The 23,748-nt window shown below is 41.3% G+C and overlaps 2 protein-coding genes across 2 annotated transcripts; one reads left to right on the top strand and one right to left on the bottom strand.

The window, feature by feature from the left end:
* Positions 1–303: 303 nt before the first annotated feature.
* LOC109174379 (Werner Syndrome-like exonuclease) lies at positions 304–936 on the bottom strand. Its single transcript, XM_019323618.1, has one exon. The coding sequence runs from the start codon at positions 934–936 to the stop codon at positions 304–306; it is 633 nt and encodes a 210-aa protein (XP_019179163.1).
* Positions 937–20,450: 19,514 nt separating this feature from the next.
* Positions 20,451–21,504, top strand: LOC109174378 (uncharacterized mitochondrial protein AtMg00810-like). The gene is made up of 2 exons (XM_019323617.1): positions 20,451–20,539; positions 20,637–21,504. Exons 1-2 carry the CDS (start codon positions 20,451–20,453, stop codon positions 21,502–21,504), a joined length of 957 nt encoding a protein of 318 aa, XP_019179162.1.
* Positions 21,505–23,748: the final 2,244 nt, after the last annotated feature.

Raw genomic sequence — 23,748 nt, 5'->3', positions numbered from 1 at the left:
AATACAAAATACAAAATTATAAAAATACCGCACATCGCTCTAACCGTAGCCTACTAGCCTTTCATGGTGGAAGCTAAGCAGAGTTCTCAACATTCATGTGATGATATGATTTCAAATCCAGCCGTAACAAGCATCACTAGTTGAGATGTGAACAGTATTCCAACTTTCAAGTTGAACTGAACACACGAAATGATCGAAACAAAAAGAGAAGGAAAACAGAAGGCAACGATATAATATAATAGGCATCATGTATATATATATATATATATATATATATATATATATATATATATATACTTGAATTCAATACTCAGAAGCATCCAAAACCCTACCAATCTCAAAGGAGACGAAAGCATCATTGCAGGCATACTGAATCTGCTCATCGGTGAGCCAGCTTTGATCCCACCGGCTCAACCTCACCCTTCTCGGCTTACTCATCTCCGATCCAAGGTAAATCCTAGCCAGATCCTTCAAACCCACGCTTCTCAGAGAACTATTATTGGACTCATCCGCGGCTAGGCAACACAAATCCACCGCGTTATTCACCTCCAGACCGTAGTCTGCCACGAGCTTCTCCACGTCGTGTTGGATTCCGACGCCGACGAAGGTGTAATCGGAGTCGGAGAGGAAGTCGACGAGCTCGAACGGGAATTGGCGGCAGTAGAGGAGTTGGAAGATGAGGCAGCGGCGGCCGACGCAGAGTTGGAGAGTCGCCGCCGGGTTGTTCTGGTTGCGGGAGGTGTTCGGCCGCCACTCTACGTCTAGGCCGACGATGAGACGGTCGAGGCGGTGGCGATGGATGTACTCGATGTTGGAGATCCAGTCGGCGACCTTGTGGGACTCATGCGTCACTAGGGTTTTGATACGGTCGTCGTAGAAATAAACGTCGAAGAGATCGTGAGACTCTGATCCGCAGTCCACAATGTTGATAGCCATGGCTGTACTGTAGTGTGCAGATTTTTTGAAAGAGAGGGGATATGTAACCGTAATGCACTTCTCAGGATCTTATAGGCGTCCCCTTTCCCGTTACTTATTCAAATTCAAATCCACTTTTACTCGGAAATCAAAACCATATTTTCAAATGAATCACTCTTATATTTATATATATATATATATATATATATATATATATATATATATATATATATATATATATATATATATATATATATAGGTACGCACTCAGGTGCGAATAAGTGCCCAGGAAGGAAATGCGAACGAATCAGCGCGTGACACGTGTCCAGATCTAATAACTTAAAAAAAAACGCAGTGGCATTTTCGTAAATAATTGAACATCGAAATGCAAGTAAAATCTCTTATAAGTGCACCTATTTTCACTTATAAGTGCATGTAATTTTGCCTTGTTGGCATTCACTTTCCGCAACCATTCATGCACCTGAGTGTGCTTATAACTATATGTGCAACTATTTATAACTATAGGTGCAACTACTTATAACTATATGTGCACCTACTTTCACCTATAAGTGCATGTAATTTTGTCTTGTTAACATTCATTGATCTGAGTTCAGCGGGTAGTAATACTCCTGAAAACCACTCGCAAACATTCATACACCTAGATGCAACTACTTATACCTATGTGTGCAACTACTTAGAACTATAGGTGCAACTACTTAGAACTATAAATGCAACTAAGTATTGATGCTCAGTGTAAATTTTTACTTGCACCTATAATACATTTTACATGCACTTGTAATACATTTTACTTGCACTTCGATTTTCAATTGTTTACGAAAATGCCACCGCGTTTTTTAAAAAAATCAGTGTTTCTCATCCATTAGATCTGGACACGTGGACGAACAGAATCCATTCTTATTTCGCGCCTGGGCAAGCCATTCGCACCCGAGTGCAACTCTATATATATATATATTTTTTTAAGTGATGCTGTGTACTTTTGATTTCTTCTTCATTTTCTTTTCCTTGACATGACATTATGCTATTGGTTTAATTATTAATTAAATTTGACTTCAAGACTTAACAAATGGCGATTTGTAGTCTGATTTGATGTCATGAAAGAAAGCTGAGATTTGATTGGTGGGTTAATTGTGCGACTTACTCAACACAATAGAATTAGGGATCACCTATAAGTATAAAAAATATTATTAACTAATCTTTTTAAATTAGTGGTGAGTTAATCAATTCATGAGTATCCAATTAATAGATGTCAGAAAATTTAAAATGGGTAAGAAGTAGGGCCTAGCCCAGGGCCCCCAGTTTTTGGGGCCCCACAAATATATCATATGTATATATATACTATACAGCATGCAGTAACTTGTTGTATAGTATATAGAGAAAAAATCAAGTGGCTTGTAGTCCACGGGTATCCGGTTGTTCCCTCATGTGGGATATCTAGGGTTTGAGCCATCTCAAATTCGTCCACTTCTAAGCTGCGAAATTCATAAATAAGTTGTTTCTCTGTTGTATATGTTTAAATAAATAATCAATATTCTCTGTATTGATGAACTAATTTAGGCATTAATTATAGGATGTCATATCCTTGTTGTGGTACTTCATCTTTCCCCCAATTCGGGGATAATTTTTTATGTAGATGTGATGATTTATTACCCATCAAAATGTCATGGAGTTATGCTAATCGAGGGAAAAATATACCAAGCTTGTCCATGTTATGGAGCAAATTTTTGTATTTGTCAAAATTTATAATTTAAGTTTTTGTTTTTTATATAAATAAAATTGGAATATTGAAATTTGATTTTTTTTAGAAGAACGAGAGTAGGGTTTCTTCGCTGATTACCTAAGCAACTTAGGCTTTTGTCGATTTTGGTAAAGTATTTTGACTAAGTTTACAAGTTTAAGGAATTTATTTCTTTACACATGGAATTAATTTTATCAACACACTAGTGTCAGTGACCAAACTCGCCAATTCTCTCATAACCAAAGGACTAAAAATGGATACGATAATAACATAGGGACTGAGTCGTCACTACGGTTATAACTCAGGGACCAAACTCGTCATTTTTTCTAGTATATATACATGTATTTTTTTTATTTTTTTTTACAATTGGCCCCCAAAATTTGGGGGCCCAATTGTAAAAAAAAAATATTAAAAAAAAATATTAAAAAAAAAAGTAAAATTATATACATATATTATTGAGATTATGAGGCTAGAGCAATATTACAGTAATCACACACTCACGCAGGAACAAAGCATCAACATAATCTTCTATTATTATGATATTCTGATAATTCCATACCTAATCTCTATTTCTCTAATCTCTTATTCTGATAATTCAATACATAATCTCTATTTCACTAATGGCACGTTTGGTTCGCGGAATAGGCCTGTATGGAATAGCATTTCCAGTAATAGGGTTATTCCTTTGTTTGGTAAAAACATCTATTCCTAGGAAAAATGTTCCTTGGAATAACATATTCCCATTGCGAGGGGAATAGAGATTCCTAAGGGGGCCCCTGGTATTAGGCTATTCCTGAGTTATCAGGAATAGCCTAAAGTTGCTATTTTCTATTTTACCCCCCAATTAAATTTATTTTCTATTTCACCATCGTTGTCACCCCCACCTCCACACCACCCTCACCCCCCACCAGCACCACCGCCACCAGCACCACCACCATGCATCGCCACCACCACCATCGCCACCACCACCACCATCGCACATGACCACGTACTATTTGTAATGAAACGACCCTGTTAAGAAGCAATTTTTTTTCATTTTTTTTTTATTAATTTAGATTTCTTAATTCAGTTAAATTATATTCTCGACTTTCATGAATCCACCCAAGCCCAATAAAGGATGTAAATTTTGAGTTACCCAAATTAATGTAGGTTTTCCTACCGTCTATAACTTCTACACACAAAGATTTTCATCACCACTAATTGGTCAAAGTCCGGAACGACTTAATTAGTCGATTACTTGAACCACATTGGTGGAGCAAAAGCACTCCTTTTTTGCCTCTTTTTAATATGACAAATTTCTAATAAATCGAGATTTGAAATAATTAAATAAAAAGAAAGATTTGACCCCCACAAAATAGTTGCATCAGAATAAAATTTGTGTAATTTTTATATGGGTGGAAAACATTTCTCATTTTAGATTTTATGAATATTTCTCTAATATCATTACATACTTCCCAATATTTATGTTAATTTAAAAAATTCTTTTTTTAAAAAAAAAAAAAAAGTTATCCATAAATTGATTTATCTCATTATAAATTAAATTAATAAAGAATTTATATAATAATTAAATATTTTAAAAATTTAATACAAATCATGTAATAAATATTATGCAATGTAAGAGATATGTTCTTTTTTTTTTTTTTTTTTTTTGTGAATTGTATTTGAAATATGTCACTCTAGTGTTACGTTTTAGATCAAATTTATTTCATTTGAAAATTAAAATGAGAAAATGACGATTTTACTCATTCAATTATGTCTATATTGTTGGTACCGTTGGTAGGAAAAACAAATAATAATCAAAAAATAAGATTATTATTTTCTGGAAAAACAAGGGAAGGAAAGATGGAGAAAGTTGGCTAGTGTTTGGTGTTGGATTTTTGCAAGAGTCAAGTGAGCACTCTTTCCTTAAAACCTTATTTGCCACCTCCCAAAGATGTTAGGAGCGTTGTGGCCTAGATTTCCCAGGATAAAACTTGCTAGTGATTCATTGTTTGAGCACTCAAACAAGGAATCCGGCGAGCAAGATACGACTATGAACACAGGAGGCTAAAGAAGGAGTAGAAGCAGAGAGGTTTTGAGGCTAAAAAGAAGAACTTTCGTGTTCTATTTCTGTGTGTGAAATCTCTACTGCCCAACTCCTTTTTTTATAGGAGTGGAGGACTTAAATAACTTTTAATTAGGCACTTAAGGGCAACCCCACTACACTTGGTAACAGCAATCATTACCATGGGTTTCAATTCAAAATTTAAGATTGGAATTAATTCCGTACAGGTCACAAGGCTGAAACCATCTAGGCAATGTGGGACAAAAGTTCACTTTTTCCCTTCATTTTCCAACTCAAATGGGTCTACTTTGAGAATCAATATCTCATTCACCCATTATCCGTTTTGAGCGTACAATATATCAATCTCTTCGTCTCACTACGAAGAACCCGAATCCACTTTGACCCGACCCAAATCGGAAGTGGACCCCACTGATAATTGTACCACAAAATAGCCACTTAACATGCCAGTTTATGCCATTTTAAGCTATTTTTTCCAACATATATTGTATACTGGGTTATTAAATGATTACCCAATCAATTTTTTTTTTCTTTAATTACCTTTGTGTAAACACAAAAAATAAACTTTGTATATATTTCACAAAATTCATTTACAGTGTGTGTATAATTTAAAGCGCGGGTACAAAATCTCTGTGTAGTCCTCTGATTTTTCACTAACGTGTTCTACTGAAGTGCCTCCAGGATTCAAGTAACGTAGCCACCGGGATTCAAGTGGCGCGTGCCTCCGGGATTCAAACGGCGTAGCTTCTGGGATTCAATTAGCGTGATCTTCAACAGCAAACGTCAAGCTTCGAAACAATCAACTCTGCAAAGCTTCAAAGTACCTGCAATGCCTTTAATTCTCCAAGATATTCAAACGCCTTCAATCTTCAATATGCAAAAATGCTCTTCAATCTTCAAGCGTTCTTCAATGCTTTCAAAGCCTTCAAGTTTTTCAAATGCTCTCAATTCCTCAAGTCTTCAATATTGTGTTTTGGAATGTCAAATGAAGACCCTGTTTATAGTGAAAGGCCTAACAAAAATCCCTCAACAAACTCTCATTTTTAGTTAATTAATTAATTAATTATTTATTTATTCTAGAAAATGAACCTTGCCCAGAATCAAGTCCAGGTTCATTATACCATAATCTAATTCAAATTCAAATTAAATTATAATTATTTAATTCAAATATAATAAAATTATATTATATCCAAATCATAATTATAATTATAATTCACATTCAAATATAAAATCGGTCTAGACCAATTAATTTATGGGAGAAGTGTCAAATAGGCCCATGTACTATTGTCAAGTGTTCAATTCCCACCATAAACTAAATTAAAGGCTAATTAACCACACTTACCTACTAAATTTGTTCAATTAGCTTTTTTTTGCAGGTAATTGATTTTATTTTATTTTTGCAGGTTACCAATTCAATTATTAAAAAAATAATTACAAAATAATTTAAAAATTATTAAAAAAAAAAAAAAAGAATACAGTCATCGGCTGTCCTCGCAGCCGGACAGCCACGGCTGTCTTTGAAATGGCAGCCATCGGCTGTCCGGTGAGGACAGCCAGTGGTTGTATTCTTTTTTATTTTATTTATTTATTTTAATAATTAAATAGGTAACATGTTATTAACCTGTAAAAAAAGCGAATTGAACAAATGTAACTCGTAGATGGACCTATTTAACACTTAATTTAGTTCGTGGTGGAAATTGAGCACTTCGCAGTAGTAGATGGGCCTATTTGACACTTGTGCCTTAATTTTTTAATTCAATAGCCCAAATCAAATTTTAATTGGACTAGTTAAATTAATTTAATTTTCATGATCCAATTAATTAAATTGGCCTAATCATCTATCTCAACACTGACCCAATAATGATTTTATAAGTTACTTGTCGAGTTCAAATTTTTGGTGTCTACAAATTGTCCCCTCGAGACTTATCGGGACATGCTGCATGTAATGCTTAGAGCGAGGAAGTCTCGAAACTTAACAAATGATCGCTTAAATTTATCATAGTGCACCTAAATTCCATGACCCCAAATGTTTGCCTGAATATTTCATGAACTCAAAATCATTTTAATCACAAAGATTAGAATGGCGCAATATACTTTAGTTCCACAAGCCCAATTATTCCAGAAACCCAAATATTATTCTAGGATGAAGTAGGTGTAGTGACACTCCATGAGCCCAAAGATACGAAGCTATACAATGTCCATTGGCCCATTTAACATTCAAACTCAAGTCCAAGTTCAAACTCACGGTGCTGCACGTGAATTCTAACTCAAGCCAAGCTAACACCCATGATTTCAGTGGCATAACTGACTCCTATTGTTGAGAAATTTTATCTCAATCACATTAGGATTGTAGAGCCCAACTCCAACTACAACTCCTTTACGATGTACTATAAATAGGAGCCTCACCACACTTATAAACTCACAGCAATAAACGGAACAGAAGATCAAGAACAATATGCTTTTTGTATCAAGTTCGGAAGTAGAGCTTCTGGGAGTTTCTTTTTCTATCAGGTAAATTCTTTATATTCTATCTTCCTCAACGAGTCCCGCCAACTTCATGGACCAACAAGCAACGTGAAAGGTGCCAAGCAAGTAGAACAATCACCGGAGAGCGGGAACCACCGTGTTGCCGCCAGAGCGTGAGTTTCTACTTGCAGTGCTCGAATTACGTTGCTGACAGAGCTCTCCGCCGGGGTCACCGGATTTTTACGTCGCCGGAGTGTTGCCAACCGGACACCGCTGTTCAACCGTTGATGCTACTCACTCACCAGAGACCATTTATGATTACTTTTATATATTTCCCTATTCTGTACAGTTGTAATTACAGTTGATCTAATATAATTCGTACAGTTCTCATCTGGTATTAGTTAAACTAGGGTTTCGTTCCTTTGGATGACGGATCTATCAACTCCTCTGAGCGGACCATCTTTGATGCCGCAATCACGTCTTCGTCGACCGCAACATTCACCTCGCTTTCTACTGCCCATCACTTTGTCAGTATTAAGCTTACACACAAGAACTATCTATTTTGGAGGACTCAAGTTGTGCCATTCCTGGATGGTCACGACCTCATGCAGTATGTCGACGGCAGTAATATATGCCCGTCCGCCTTTCTCCCCGCCGACGGATCCGACGATCCATAGTCGAATCCGGCCTACGCAGTCTGGTTCAAACATGATCGTGCCCTCATGTCCATGTTGATCTCTTCCCTCTCTAAAGAGGTTATGCATATCGCCGTCGGCCGCACAACGTCACGGAAGATTTGGCAGTCCATTGAGCAGTCGCTCGCGAGCTCGTACTCTCCACCTTCTTCGGCAGATTCAATCCCTCCGTTAGGGGGATTCCACTGTGGCCGACTACATCGGCCGTGCACGGGTTATCACCGAAGATCTTGCCTTGGCCGGCAGGCCTAAGTCTTTGGATGAGATGAATTTATACGTCTTTCGCGTACTAGGACCGGAGTTTCGCAACCTTACTGCTTCTCTATCGGTTCGTGGTGCGCCCGTCACCCTTCAAGAACTTGAAAATTTCTTGGGTGCCCAGGAGTTTATCGCGTCGGATGGCTCCTCGCCGGCGGCTTTCTTGGCTCAGCGTGGCGGTGGACGACGCAACAGTCGCGGCAGTGGACGTTGCGGCGGTCAGCAGCGTGGCGGCGACAGTGGGTTGCAACGCGGCGGCGGACGGCAGCTAGGGCGCAGCGGTGGAGGTCGCGGCCGGGGCTCTAACGTTGGAGGTAATAATGGTACTCCGACACAGTGTCAGATTTGTGGTAGTAAGGGTCACACAGCTCTTGCATGTTACAATCGTTACGATCCTCCACCTCAAGCCAACTTAACATACAATGATAGTGGTGCGGATGTCAGTGGCTCTCAGGTTTGGATCCCTAACTCGGGAGCAACTAACCATGTAACTCTAGATATTGCTATTTTATCTACTTCGAAGGAATACGTGGGTAATGACACGTTACGTGTTGGTGATGGTAAGGGTTTATCTATTAGTCGTGTTGGTCATGCTACCTTTCAAACCCCTTTTCGTTCTTTCAAATTGTCTAATATTCTTATGTTCCCAATTTGTCTAATTCTTTATTATCTATACAAAAGTTTGTCTCAGATAATAAGGTGTTTTTTGAGTTTCATCCGTCTTTCTTTGTTGTGAAGGATATCAATACCAAGGAAGTTCTGCTGCGGGGCAATAGCTCCGGGGGTCTATACACTTTACCTATCGCTAGTTCGTCTCCTTCGGCTTTTCTTTCCGTTAGTGGGTCTAGCCGTTATATTTGTTGTAATTCAAACTTGTGTAATGTTTGTCAATTGGGAAAATCTTCTCGATTCCCATTGCCACGAGTTGAGTCTTCTAGTTCCAATATTCTTGACTTAATATACACTGATATTTGGGATCCAGCTCTGGTATTGTCTATTGATGGATATCGTTACTTTGTTATTTTCGTAGATGATCATTATCGTTATACATGGTATTTTCCTATGAAACTAAAATTTTATCTCTATGCTATTTTTGATAAGTTTCGTAATATGGTAGAACGTTCTTTCAATATAAAAATCAAGTCTGTTCAGTCTAATCTTGGTGTTGAATACAAAAAATTGCATCACTCATTCGTTCAATTAGGAATTGCTCATAGACAATCTTGTGTTTAAACTCATGAACGTAACAGAATGGTCATGTTGAACGAAAACATAGACACATAGTTGATACTGGTCTAGCTCTTCTAGCCCATGCCTCCGTTCCATATAAATTTTGGGATTTTGCTTTTGAAACTGCAGTTTATTTAATAAACAGAATGCCATCTGCAATATTAAATAACTCCAGTCATCACTCATTACTGCATAAATCATCTCCATCCCACTCATTTCTCCGTGTCTTTGGGTGTCTATGTTATCCATATCTTCGTCCCTATAATCGTCATAAGATGTCATATGGATCTTCTCCATGTGTTTTTCTAGGTTATCCTGAGTCATTTTGGGGGGTATAGGTGCATGGACTTACAGACTAATAAAGCGTATGTGTGCAGGCATGTGCTGTTTGATGATGCAGTCTTCCCTTTTGCTACTAAAAATATTTTACAAGCCCCTGAACCAATACAGAGCACTCCTTGGGCAGAATCTGTGATGGCTCCCGCTGTTCCTACCGCTGCCCATCCTGGATCACTGCCCGCACCCACTCCGCAGCTGCTCGACAGTAGCATTGTCGTGCCGGGCCAGTGCGGGATTCAGCCGCATGCAATAGCCGAACAGCCCGCCTCCCAGCAGCTTGTAGTTGACGGGCTATCCGAACCTGAGCCTGACACCGTGGCCGAACAACTTACTAAACGGTCTCGCGGCTAGAAATCCACTACTCGGACTCACATGATGAGCACTCGTAGTCGGTCTTAGGCTCCTCCATCGGCTTTAACGGTTCAGGTTTGTTCCCCGGATCCCACTTGTTACACTCACGCAGTTAAATTTCTAGAGTGGTGTGAAGCCATGGATCAAGAAATCAATGCCCTTCTTCAGAATCAAACATGGTGTCTAGTTTCATCTTAGACTGGTATGAACATTATTAGATGTAAATGGGTTTTTCGCACTAAGCAAAAGGCAGATGGCTCCATTGAACGACATAAAACAAGATTGGTAGCAAAAGGTTTTAATCAGGTGCCTGGTCAAGACTTTTTTGATACTTTTAACCTGATGGTTAAACCCACTATTGTCAGGTTACTTCTATCCTTGGTTTTTTCCTCTGGTTGGGTTATCAGACAGCTTGATGTTCATAATGCTTTTTTGAATGGAAACTTGTCTGAGATTGTGTATATGAAACAACCGCCTGGTTATATTGAGCATATATTGATGCTCAGTACCCTAATCATGTTCGTTTGTGGAAACGTTCACTCTATGGTTTAAAACAAGCTCCTAGAGCATGGTTTAATTGTCTACATGCATTTCTTATATCTATAGGGTTCCAGGCATCAAAAACAGATGTTTCTTTATTTTTCTACTCTCAAGTCTCTACTTATGTCTATCTATTGGTCTATGTTGATGATATTTTAATGATAGGAAGTGATGAGGATCTGGTTGCTCAGTTGATTTCAAAATTATCTGCCACCTTTAAAATTAGGGACCTTGGTGAACCTAGTTTTTTTCTTGGGATATAAACTGTTAAATGCAATGATGGAATTTTGCTTTCCCAACAACGATATATGAATGATATTTTAAAACAGCCTGGAATGGCAGAGTGCAAAGAACTACCCACTCTCATTCCTGCTTTGAAAACCGTGGTTTTTAATGCTGATTTATATGATGATCCTACACAATACAGAAGTGTGGGAGGGGCGTTGCAATATTTAACTGTTACACGACCTGATTTTTCTTTTGTTGTGAACCAGCTCTGTCAACATATGCATGCCCCTACGGTTTCTCACTAGGAGCAATTAAAACGAGTTCTGAGGTATGTAAAAGGCATTATCAGTTTTGGTTTATGCATTAGAAAATCTCTCTCAAAAGAACTTCATGCCTTCTCTGATTTAACTGGGCTAGCTGTCCGGAAGACCGAAAGTCTACTAGTGATTTTGCTGTTTTTCTTGGATCCAATCTTGTATCTTGAGTTTGAAAGAAATAAAGAACTATTGCTAGATTTTCAACGAAGGCCGAATATAAAACTTTAGCAAATGTCTATGCTGAAGTGGTCTGGATCGTTTCACTTCTGCGATGTTCTAGGTATATCTACTCCCAAGCTATGATGTGACAATCTTGGTGCCACATACATGTGTGCAACATAGAGATTGACTAATTCAAGTTAATAGCCTTTACCGGTTACCAGTATACCATGTGCATAAGGGGGAGTATTAGGACTCTCTGTATTTGAGTCATATTATGACTTCTTATCACGGTGACTCAGTGGGTTCAGCGGAGACTCAATGGGTTCAGCGGACCCGTGCGGGCGACTTCCTATCCTAGTCTCTTTATGATTACTTGTTGTATATATTCCCCTAATCTGTACAGTTTGTAATTAAAGTTGATCTAATACAATTCATACAGTTCTCATCCAAGCAACGTAATACTATTAAAACTTATGTGGCATATGTTATTCTAAGTTATAAAGCTTACATGACAATTATTATTATCCAAAACTTTCGTGAATTGGCAAAAAAAAATTTTTTTTTGGGGGGTGGGTAGGGTTGGGGTAAGTAATATGGGATTACTTTGTATGCCTACACAAAATTAGAGATATTTTAAATCGTTGACAAAACTACTCTTGGAATCGTTGACAAAACCAGTGTGCAATCATTTTGTATAAGTTGTATAAAGTTCGTAAAAAATGGCGGAATAAAACCCTTGAAACATTTCCAAGAGTTCAAATACTGCACTTCTAAACTTGTATCACTTCATTTTTATTTTTGAGAAAGGATATATTATATTAAATCATGATAAAGAGCATTACAAATGAAAGAAGGAGGGTTATCAAACCACTCCAAGCGATCAGACTTAGAAATTGACTCCCTACCTAAGAGATGGACAGTCCAGTTCGCAGAACGCTTTACAAACGAGATACAACTATGAGTAAGAGAACTCAATACACCTTTTACATCTAAGATCAGTAAATCAAAAGAGGAGATAGACTCAACAGATTTGAGGCCCTGGACAAACAATAGGGAATCAGTCTCCACATGCAAATGATCCAAGTTTAGAGACCAGTTAATAGCTTCACTAATTGCGAGGGCTTCTGCTTCACTAGGGAAGAAGGAGCCAATCCATGGAGAGCAGGCAGCTGCGACGAAGATCCGATGATTCCTTGCATTAGCTTGTGAACACAACATTTTGATCGCATCGGAAATCCGATGATTCCTTCCGATTGTGTTCATCGGCTTATAACACTTGCATTAGCTTGTGAACACAACATTTTGATCGTATTGTGATACAATCTCGTTTCAAGCAGGCACAACTTTGAGCTCCTAGAAGAGAATGAAATATCAAAATGAATGGGAGAGAGTTAAAATATTAAGGGAGCTAGACAGGATACGTAGAATTATAGAGGGACAAAATAAAGATATAGAATGTAGGACAAAGTTGCTTTCTTAGGTCCATTATGGTTGGGATCACATAAATTAACGTGTCAAGTCTTGCCGCTGACATTCGAGTAGTGGGGAGACGTGTATGCCCAAGAATGAAGGCAAACTAGAGCTGTACATTTGTCGAACATCAGGAGGGACCTCTACAGTATAAATAGGCACCCTTATTTCCTCTTAAGACATCATCCTTGGGTTTTTGCAATGTATCTTAGCTTGGTGGTCACTGGTTTTACATATTCTGTTGGGCCTAGCGCCTCGAGCAATAATACTATTATTTTTTCTATCCCACTTGGTACTGACAAAACCATCAATATATATTGTGTAGCTCGTTAAATATTTGTTTGATGAATTAGTGGATTGGTATCTATCAGTGTTGTATAAATCGCGCCTAGACGGCGTCCGGCAACGTCGAGGAACGCCGGAATTGGCCTCTCCTGGACCCGGTGCCTATGCGGCGGGCTAGACGGTCTTGAGTGGTTGAATGGAGTGATATTACTATATTAAAGATGTTGTCTACGTGTAAGGCCAAGTCCATTTCTGTTTTTTTTTTTTTTTCAATTTTTTCTACGTGTCTCTCTCAGATCAGGGGGACAGATTCACCTTTTCACAGTTTTAGAGGCTGTTTACTAACTGGAAATTTCTGAAAATTTCCAGAAACTGGAAAATAGAAAATTGAAAACATATTTACTAATACAGTTTTCCATTTTGAAAACTAAAAATAATTTCCGGAAATTTCTGAAAAACTGGAACACACTTAAAAACTGTTTTCGAAATGGAAAACAGAATCATATATCATCTATTTAGTTATATGTCACTATAACCACATTACTATGACTGTATTCATTATCATCTTATTTTAATTATCAGTATCTTTTATCTTTTCTAATTTACTTATTTAAACATAATTTATTTGCTTACACTTTAAAGTTAGACATTATTTACATTATCAAAAGTAAGAATTAAACTCTATATAATGTTTTAGATTTTGATTGAACTCAATAGATTATTAGCTCAAATATTTTTAATTATGTTACATCATCATACAAGTTCGGTCCAGATATCGGATATTGAAATCTCATATACATTAGAATTCAAAGTAAAAGTTATATATTCATATACATGTCATTCAAATGAATATATCAAAAAAAAAATATTTTAAATATTAGCTCAAAAAATATTATTATTATCTAAACTAAATTTTAGGTGAAAACTGAAAAATTAGAAAACAGAAAACAGAGAACAGTTTTTTGTTAGTAAACAAGTTTTCTAAACAGAAAACTGAGAATGAAAAACAGAGAATGAAAACTGAAAAATTATAAAATAAAAAACAGAGAACAATTTTCTGTTAGTAAATGGACCCTAAGTTTTCACAGTCAAAATGTCAAAACTCACATTTACATTTTGTATAACTCCAAAACATAAAAAAGTTTAAAAAAATTTAAAATAAAATAAAATTAGACGCCTAGCGTTTTTTTCAACATTGATATCTACCATCTCTAATAATTACACTTATAAGCTAGTAATTTAGCTTTCAATCAATCATTGTGTTAATTTCTACTAGATTATGTCAATTTGTTATTTATCTTTTATAATTGTTGTGGTGGTCCGAACATATTTAGATCTAAGCCTTGTTCTAATTTCACGAGGGTTAACCACACATTAGGTTGTGGATTAAAAAAATTTCAAAAAATATAAAATTTTCTAGTAGTACAGATCCACCATTTCTCATTGAAATAGGAGATAAGATCAAAGAATCTTTTTAGATGGACATTACTGATCTTGATCTATTTCTTTTTTCTTTTCTTTTTTTTCCTCCGTTTTTTAAGTGTTATCATATTTTATATATTTTATAAAATCATGTTAAGAAAAAGTGTAATTATATTTTTATGAGTCAAAATGAAATTTAGGACTAGATTGTAGACCGCCTAAACTTTATGAATTATAGGAGTAAAACCTCTTTTTTCTCTTTTAATCTTCCCTCATAGGTACTTTATTTGTGTTGAGCATTAACTTTAAACTTACCCTTCCTAGGGTGAGGTATCTCAATTGTACCAAATAGTAAGACTTATGTAATCCAAATAGTCCGGACCACCAATATTTTAGCTTTAATTTCTCGAAAAGAGTTTTAACCTAGCAGTATCAAGAAAAACCTACCCCATCACCTTGTTTGAATACCTTCCTTGTTTGATGTGGTGGTCATGATAGACCTTGATCGATTCCTCGTAGATCTTTGGGCTTCCATAGGCCATCAATCCCAATTCTTGAAGCTCATTGAGTTGCCATTATCTCTCTTTACCTTCAAAATTCAAATCACAATTTAGAGTTTTCAATGCCCCAAAACCTTATGTTCTACCTCTACAGGAAGATGGCATGCCTTGCCAAAACACCTTAGGGATTCCAAACTAATTGAAAGCTTTTTCAAGAATCTTTTTACCACCCAGCTATCATTATGCATGGGTTCTTGAGCTTCAACCAAAATGAATTTGTATGTTCTATGACAACCAAAATGAATTTGTAGCCCTTATAGGTAGGGAGGGGCTAACGAAATCAATGGCCCAAATGTAAAAAATCTCACAAGTCCTGATAAGTTGTCGAGGCATTTCATCCATTTTTTAAATGTTACCTACTCTTTGACACTTATCACACATTTGAGTACAAATTCTTGAATCTTGGGAAGCAGTAGGCCAATAGAAACCACATTCAAGTACCTGATGATTTAATTACCCGGGGTCATGGTTGCAAAAATCGCGCCAAGGCGCCGATTAATCGGCGCCTAGGCGCTAGGCGCCCGGCCGCCGCCGCGAAGAAGGCCGGAATCGTCCTCCGCGGCCGGCCGGCTAGGCGGTCTAGGCGGCAGCCTAGCCGGCTGAACCGGCGCTTTATTAATTTTTTTTTTTTTTTGGCGTTTTAAAATTGCGAAAATTTCGGGAAGGCATAACTTTTGACTCGGTTGTCTGTTTTGGACAATTTTTTTTTCAAATCGCATATTTTTTCGAGATCTATCCACCACAAATTGCCGAAGGCGGGTTGGTCTACTAATTTCTCAAAAAAATGCTTCTTTAGTTCTTAATTTTAGTTTTTTTTTATGTATTTAGATGGTTTAAACAATCTTTTGAACACTTTCACAACCACTTTCGTAAATAGTTTCTAAGAAATAACTATGGAAACCTTATGTTTTATTACTAAATTTTAAAAATTTTTAATTTTTAATTTTATTTTTAATTAAAAATAATTAAAAAAATTAAAAAAATAAATAAAAAATCGGCGCCTAGGCGCCTCTAGCGCCCCCTTGCCGCCTAGGGGGCGCCTAACGTTTTTTGCAACATTGCCAGGGGTAGACCCGAATCACCAAATCCAATAAATGATAAATAGGAAAATGCAAAGAATGTATATGTCGCGGGGACAACTTTCGTATTGATAGTCTTTTATAGGAAAATTACAAGGAGAGTGTAGTAACAAGACAAGATGTAGGTGTCCTAACAAAGACAAGGAGTTGTCTTTTTATACTAAGCAATCCTCCCAACCGACCCATGAGAATAGGGTGGGCGGTTGGATCCCGGTTGACCGAGTCACGCGGTCGCGCCCGAGGCCCAGGACAGCCTACCCACGTGGCGGTCCCCACGGTCTACTCCGTCTGGCCAAGGTCGACCTCATTCGGGGTAGACCACAAGGTCGACCCCAACCGAGGCTGACGCTGAGGCCGATCCCAACCGAGGCTGATGCCGAGGTCGACCTCAAACGAAGACGACGCCGAGGCCGACCCCAACCGAGGCCGACGCCAAGGCCAACCCCAACCAAGGCCGACGCCGAGGTCGACCCCAACCGAGGCTGACCCCAACCGAGGCCGACGCCGAGGCCGACCCCAACCGAGGCCGACGCCGAGGCCAACCCCAACCGAGGTCGACGCCGAGGTCGACCCCAATTGAGGCCGACGCTGGGGTCTACCTCGACCCCAACAGGGGACGCCCAAGTTCCCTCTTATCGCACCACGACTGCCTCGGGTCGGTTTGCCCAGAGTCTCTTCTCTTAATATATCCATCATGAGTCCCTCACTCTCCGAGTTGCGAGTCCTTGTCAACAAAGGAGAGTAGCCCGAGTTGAAGGTCGGCCCCAACCGAGGTCGACCCCAACTAGGGTCGCCGAAGTCCCCTCATATCGCACCGCGACCACCTCGGGGCCCTTGGCCCCTTGCACCATGCCTTCCAGGATCGGTTTGCCCTAAGCCCGTTCCTAATATATCCATCATCAGTCCCCCACTCTCCGAGTTGCGAGTGGTCGTGAACGAAGGAGAGTAGCCCAAGTCGAAGGTCGACCCCAAGCCCACGGGAAGACGTCCGCCCTGCCTCCTTCCTCTTTGGCCAACTTTGGTGTGATTCCATCGCGATCGGGACTTCTTCTCTACAAGAACACTCATCATAAGTCTTGGACTCCTTGGCATTGTGTATAAGACTTTGACTTCTGAGTCCACTTTACTTCTTTCGTGCGCTTTCCTTGATGTGTTCTCCTCTTGGGCGAGCCCATGAGATGGCCTCACACCGAGGGTAGTTATAGTTGCTTGGTTAAGGTTACCCCTTGGTCCAAGAACTCTTCCGTCGGGTGGCGAATGAGGTTGGGCCTCGTGCCCACTTAGGGTAGCCCGTAGGCCCCAAGTCACCGGACTTGGGCCGTTAAGCTCTTCCGTCGGGGTTGGTACGCGAGGTCGTGCCTCGTGCCCCCTTAGGGTAAGCCCGTCGGCCCCAAGTCACCGGACTTGGGCCGTTAAGTTCTTCCGTCGGGGTTGGTATGCGAGGTCGTGCCTCGTGCCCCCTTAGGGTAAGCCCGTCGGCCCCAAGTCACCGGACTTGAGCCGTTAAGCTCTTCCGTCGGGGTTTGTACGCGAGGTCGGGCCTCGTGCCCCCTTAGGGTAACCGAAGAAGCTGGATGGGTACCTCCACCCCTCCCGAAATAGTGAAAATGAGTCCATGGCAAAGTTTTACTGCGTTTATTGAAGTTGAAGGGGGGCGGACAACCTTACAAGATATAAATATTGGAAGTACCACGCTTGTCGTGGTAGGCCTTAGCTTGGCGTTGGTAATTCTCGGCGCGGAGGTCCAATGGTTGCCCTCGTTGAGACAGGGGTCATATTTTTCTGCCTGATGGGAAGGTATGGCTACCCCGAAGGAGGTCCAGGCTTCAAAGCCGTAGGGCGAGGAGAATGGGGTCTCCCCGGTGGCCCTCCTCGGGGTATAGGTCGCGTAGCAGGGTGCCGTTGTAGACTCTTTCAGGGCAGAGTGTGTCCTCGAGGAGTAAGCAGGTTAGGGCCCTCCTTTTCACGAGCTTGGCCTCTCCCTCTCCTGGGAGAGGACGTATGTCTTCTTGTACTCCTTAAGGTGGTCAAGCCAGTATGGAGCTTGAGCTTGCAAGGGGAGGACCGGGTAGGCCTCCGAACTGGATTTCCTGGGGTTCTTCACCCAGGCTATCTTGGAGATGTGCTTGGGGCTGAGGTCTAGGGGTTGGACTGAGTAGGTCCCCTTGCGTCGACCTCCTCAATGTCTGATCTTGCCTCGTCGTGGTATAAGTAGCGTAGCAGGGTGCCGCTGTAGGACCTCTTATAGAGTGCATCACCGGGGAGCGGGTAGGTTCTCATTACCTGCTTGGCCTCGGCCTGTCAAGGAGCAAGTAGCCCATAATAGGTTCTTTCGCTAGGTAGTAGTGAGCGGGGGCGTCCCCCCTATACTACCGTTAGGGAAAGCCAAGGTCGGGGCCGGCGCACACGACCACGACCATGACCATGGGTTAATAACTCCTCTTCGTGCTAGGCGAGGTTGGATTCCGTCGATTCTACTAGGGAGAACATATGCCGCTGTTCGGGGTCAAGCCCCCCCACCCCCTTTGCCTTTGGAAAAAATAAAATAGTTTTGGTCTTCAGGGGTGGGGTCGCCAGGTGCCCCCTTTTCTAGAACAATGATATTGGGGTCGAGGACCACGTTAGCAGGCCACTCAAGGTATATGACCTCCTCAATGTGCCCTATTTCGAGGAAGGTGTTGACCTACGCCTTCACGAACCCACTCCTCTCCGCGGAGAGGTACCTCTTGCATTGTGGCACCGACTTGATTGTGGGGTCGACGGCGAGCCTGTGGGTGATGACGTCGCTGTTGAGGCCCGACATGTCCTCGGGTCCCCATGCAAACACCTCATTATAGGCCTTGATGGTGTTGACGATGCCGGCCTGGTTCCCACCTATCTCGGGCCAACCTCTCCAGGCGGGCCTGGCCTGGGTTGACCTCCCTCTATCGCCATCTCAACGATGATCTTGATGGGTGTCACCCTGCCTGTCTGACGGTTGGGGTGAGTTGGCCTCCCCTTCGGCCCGGGCGCCGGGTGTGCGTGGTGGTCGGGTGCTTAGGCCGCTGCGCCCTCTCGGGGAAGGCGGAGATGGGGTCGGCACCCTTCGGGTGGCCTCCGGGCCCACCCACGTACCTCCTTGGAGCCCCTCCGCGAGGCAGGTCAATGTCACTAAGGCCTGCTGAAGGGCAGCCGCCCCTCCTGGAAAAGGGCAAGATTTGGAGGAGGACGGGGGTGCTAGCGCACCATTGTGGTGGTTGGTGGGGTGATCTCTAAGGTCACCCACCGACCTCAAAGAAAGCGTTCGTTGCTGACTAGTGGTCCCGTTGAGGCCACCCCCGGTAGGGGAGGCACGGGTGTTACGAGAGCCGCGAGATGTTGGACCTCGATCTTGCCATAACTAGTGGAATATGGAGCACGCTCGAGCTTATACGTCAACTCTCAACAAGAGCACCAATGATGGATCTAATTACCCGAGGTAGACCCGAATCACTAAATCCAATAAATGATAAATAGGAAAATGCAAAGAATGTATATGTCGCGGGGACAACTTTCGTATTGATAGTCTTTTATAGGAAAATTACAAGGAGAGTGTAGTAACAAGACAAGATGTAGGCGTCCTAACAAAGACAAGGAGATGTCTTTTTATACTAAGCAATCCTCCCAACCGACCCATGAGAATAGGGTGGGCGGTTGGATCCCGGTTGACCGAGTCACGCGGGCACGCCCGAGGCCCAGGACGGCCCACCCACGGGCTACTCCGTCTGGCCAAGGTCGACCTCATTCGGGGTCGACCACAAGGTTGACCCCAACCGAGGCTGACGTCGAGGCCGACCCCAACCGAGGCCGACGCCAAGGTCAACCCCAACCGAGGATGACGCCGAGGTCGACCCCAACCGAGGCCGACGCCGAGGCCAACCCCAACCGAGGCCGACGCCGAGGTCGACTCCAATTGAGGCCGACGCTGGGGTCTACCTCGACCCCAACTGGGGACGCCCAATTTCCCTCTTATCGCACCGCGACCGCCTCGGGTCGGTTTGCCCCGAGTCTCTTCTCCTAATATATCCATCATGAGTCCCCCACTCTCCGAGTTGCAAGTCCTTGTCAACGAAGGAGAGTAGCCCGAGTCGAAGGTCGGCCCCAACCGAGGCCGACGCTGAGGTCGACCCCAACTGGGTCGCCAAAGTCCCCTCATATCGCACCGCGACCACCTCGGGGCCCTTGGCCCCTTGCACCATGCCTTCCAGGGTCGGTTTGCCCCAAGCCCGTTCCTAATATATACCAATTAGATATCAAAAATGTCTTTCTACATGGAGATTTGGTAGAAGAGGTGTATATGGAGCAACCACCTGGGTTTGTTGCTCAGGGGGAGATTTGTAAGCTGAAGAAGTCTTTGTATAGGTTAAAACAATCTCCCAGAGCGTGGTTTGGGAGATTCAGTAGTATAGTTACTGAGTTTGGCATGCATGCAACGTAGTGCCTATGATCACACTATTTTTTATAAACATTCTAACCTTGGCAGTGTTTTGTTAATTGTCTATGTTGATGATATAGTGATCACGGGTGATGATGCGACGGGAATTGATGCACTCAAATCTTTTCTTAAAGAGAAGTTCCATACGAAAGATCTGGGAGTATTGAAGTATTTCCTTGGGATTGAGGTTATTCGTTCTAAGAGAGGCATATTTCTTTCACAACGGAAATATGTGCTAGATTTACTTGAAGAATCTGGGCTCTTAGGGTCGAAGCCGTGTGAAACTCCTATGGACCAGGGTGTTAAGCTTATACCTAGTGAGGGGGAGCCTCTTGAAGATCCAGAGCGATATAGGAGGCTAGTGGGGAAGTTAAACTACCTTACTATCACTCGTTCGGATATTACCTTTCCGGTAAGTGTGGTAAGTCAGTTCATGGCAAATCCTACAAAGTTTCATTGGGAAGCTGCAGTGAGGGTTGTGAAATATTTAAAGAGTGCTCCTGGGAGAGGAATTTTGTATGCCAATCATGGGCATATGAGTGTTGAAGCCTTCTCTGACGCTGATTGGGTTGGGTCACTGAGTGACAGGAAGTCGACAACGGGGTATTGTGTGTTCCTTGGTGGCAATCTAGTGTCGTGGAAAAGTAAGAAGCTGAGTGTTGTCTCACGCTCTAGTGCAGAGTCTGAGTATAGACCAATGACTCATGTGGCATGTGAGGTGATGTGGTTGTGTAATGTTCTTGGGGAGATTGGTGTAAAGGTGAATAAACTAATTCCTTTGTGGTGTAACAATAAGGCTGCTATACACATTTCTAGTAATCCTGTGTTTCATGAGTGCACTAAACATATTGAGGTAGATTGTCACTTTGTGCGAGAAAAGGTTCAACAAGGGCTACTTTCGACTGTTCATGTCTGAACTGGTGATCAACTAGCAAATCTGCTTACGAAAGGTCTTAGTAAAGCCATGGTTGAGTATATTTGTAACAAGCTGGGCATGATTGACATCTATGCTCCAGCTTGAGGGGGAGTGTTAGATGAATAAGGGTTGTTAGAGTTAGATGTTCAGTCTTTAATTTGAATTTTAAATCCTATGGCTAGTAGTCTTTCAGCCTGTGTATAAATAGTCATTCTTCCTGTACAGCAATAGATGAAATATACATATTGTTCTACAGTTCCAACACTTAACAATTCCACATCCCATGAGGTCCTCCACAACAGTTTAAAGACAAGGACATATATAAAGAATATGTGGAAGCTTTGGTGGACTTCTGCAACACTAGCTCCACCATCTAAAAAGAGAGCTTTTGAAGCATGGCATCCATTTGTGTATCCATAGCTTTAGCATCACTAACTCATACATTCTAGATTGCAATTGTCTCGAAGATTCCTTTGTGTTATACCAATAAGAGGTGTTGTTGGCAATATTCTCTATTTGGGCTTCAACCTCCATGGAATCTAACTTGAGCAATGCTCCATTCAAAGATGAATCAAGAAACAACTTCGACTCATCACCCAATTCTCTATAGAAAAAACTAACCGCATCCCATTGATGAGTCAATAAATGTGTTGGAATTTGACGACGAATCTCCTTGAACCTCTTCCATGCATCACTCAAGGATTCCATTGGAGCTTTGCAAAAGTCTTGAAGTTGCTTTTTGAGCTTGATAGTCCTAATGGAAAAAAAAAAGTACTCTTGAAGAAATTCTTGCTTCATTTGATCCCAACTATGAAAGTGATGGCAGGGAAATGAGTTAATCCACTTGGAAAATTCTCCCAATAATGAAAATGGGAATAATTGAAATTATGGAGCATCATCTGACACACCATTGGTCTTGAGGAGAGCACATAAATGCACAAAGCATTTTGGATAGGCCATGGGTCCTCGGGCGGTAATCCATAGAATTGGTTGGATGCCACTAGTTTGCTCACCGCCGACTTCACTTCAAAATTGTTTGTCTCAATCCCTGGAGGTCAAGTATATACTAATATAAACATCATAAGTTGGATTCATGTAGTCTGCAGTTGGTCTTCTTCTCCGTGGGGGTTGTCGTCGAACTTGTTCTTCAAGTGATGGTGCTCACCATGCCCATGATAATAGTATTGCCTTTGATCATTGGGCTTAGGTTCCATATACTCCTCTTGCCCATAGAATTTTCATACGTTGTCAGGATATAAGATTCTTGACTAAGCTATTGCAGAGTTTACGAAAGGAATTTTACATATTAAAAGCCTCAAGTTACTCCCTTGGTACATCTTCTTGTATATCAAAAGTTATGATTTGGTTACCCTTTCTGCTTAGTAAGGGAAATCAGAAACTTTTACGATAGTGTGTTTCACATGCCTGAACACGGTGATCAAGTGCTCCCTTGTTTGTGTTGAGTCCCAGGTTCCTTATAGAAGATCCAAGTTCCTAATAAGTCGACCGCTATGAACCGAGATAGATAATACCGTTGACCGCTTAGTAGAGGGGTAATAATAAGTCAACCGCTAAGAAGCGGGATAGATAATATGTCGACCGTTGAGAAGTGGGATAGAAATATGATGACCGCTGAGAAGCGAGATAGATACATGTCTGGAAATGTGTAAATCATGGGCTTAGGGATTGCGCCCCCTTAACCTTGGTGTACTCGTATGTGAGCTGCCTGCTACCTCATGCTAGCACCACACACGTTTTTTTTATAATAGCACGCTGGGTTGCATTCCTTGCACTGCATGCCTAGGTAGAAATGTGTTCATCCTGGGCTTGGGGATCGCATCCCATTAACCTGGGTGTACTCGTATGTTCGTTACCTGCTACCTCATGCTAGCACCACACACGTTATTTTTATTTTTTATTTTTTTGGTAATGCACGTTAGGATGCGTACCTTGCCTGCAGGCCCAGGTGAGGGTCCATATGCTGGGTTTAGGATCATGTCCTACTAGTCCAGGTGAAGATGCGTACTGTCCGCCTACCTTGCGATCCCCGTATGAGATGTGAGGTGGGCCCACTTTTTTTTTCTTCTCTTTTTTTTTTTCTCTTGGGCCATCTACCCTGCATTGCGGACCCAACATTGAAAATGAAAGGTGGTGAAGAGTAATAAGAAAATAATAAAAGTGATTTTTTTATTACCTTCTCGGGTTGCTTGCCAATCTAATCACCATTTTTCCAAGACCGCTTGT

The sequence above is a fragment of the Ipomoea nil genome, unplaced genomic scaffold (genome assembly GCF_001879475.1).
Source record: "Ipomoea nil cultivar Tokyo-kokei standard unplaced genomic scaffold, Asagao_1.1 scaffold0642, whole genome shotgun sequence".
NCBI lineage: Eukaryota > Viridiplantae > Streptophyta > Magnoliopsida > Solanales > Convolvulaceae > Ipomoea > Ipomoea nil.
Note: the sequence above shows the minus strand (reverse complement) of the source record. Positions and strands in the feature narration are given on the sequence as shown.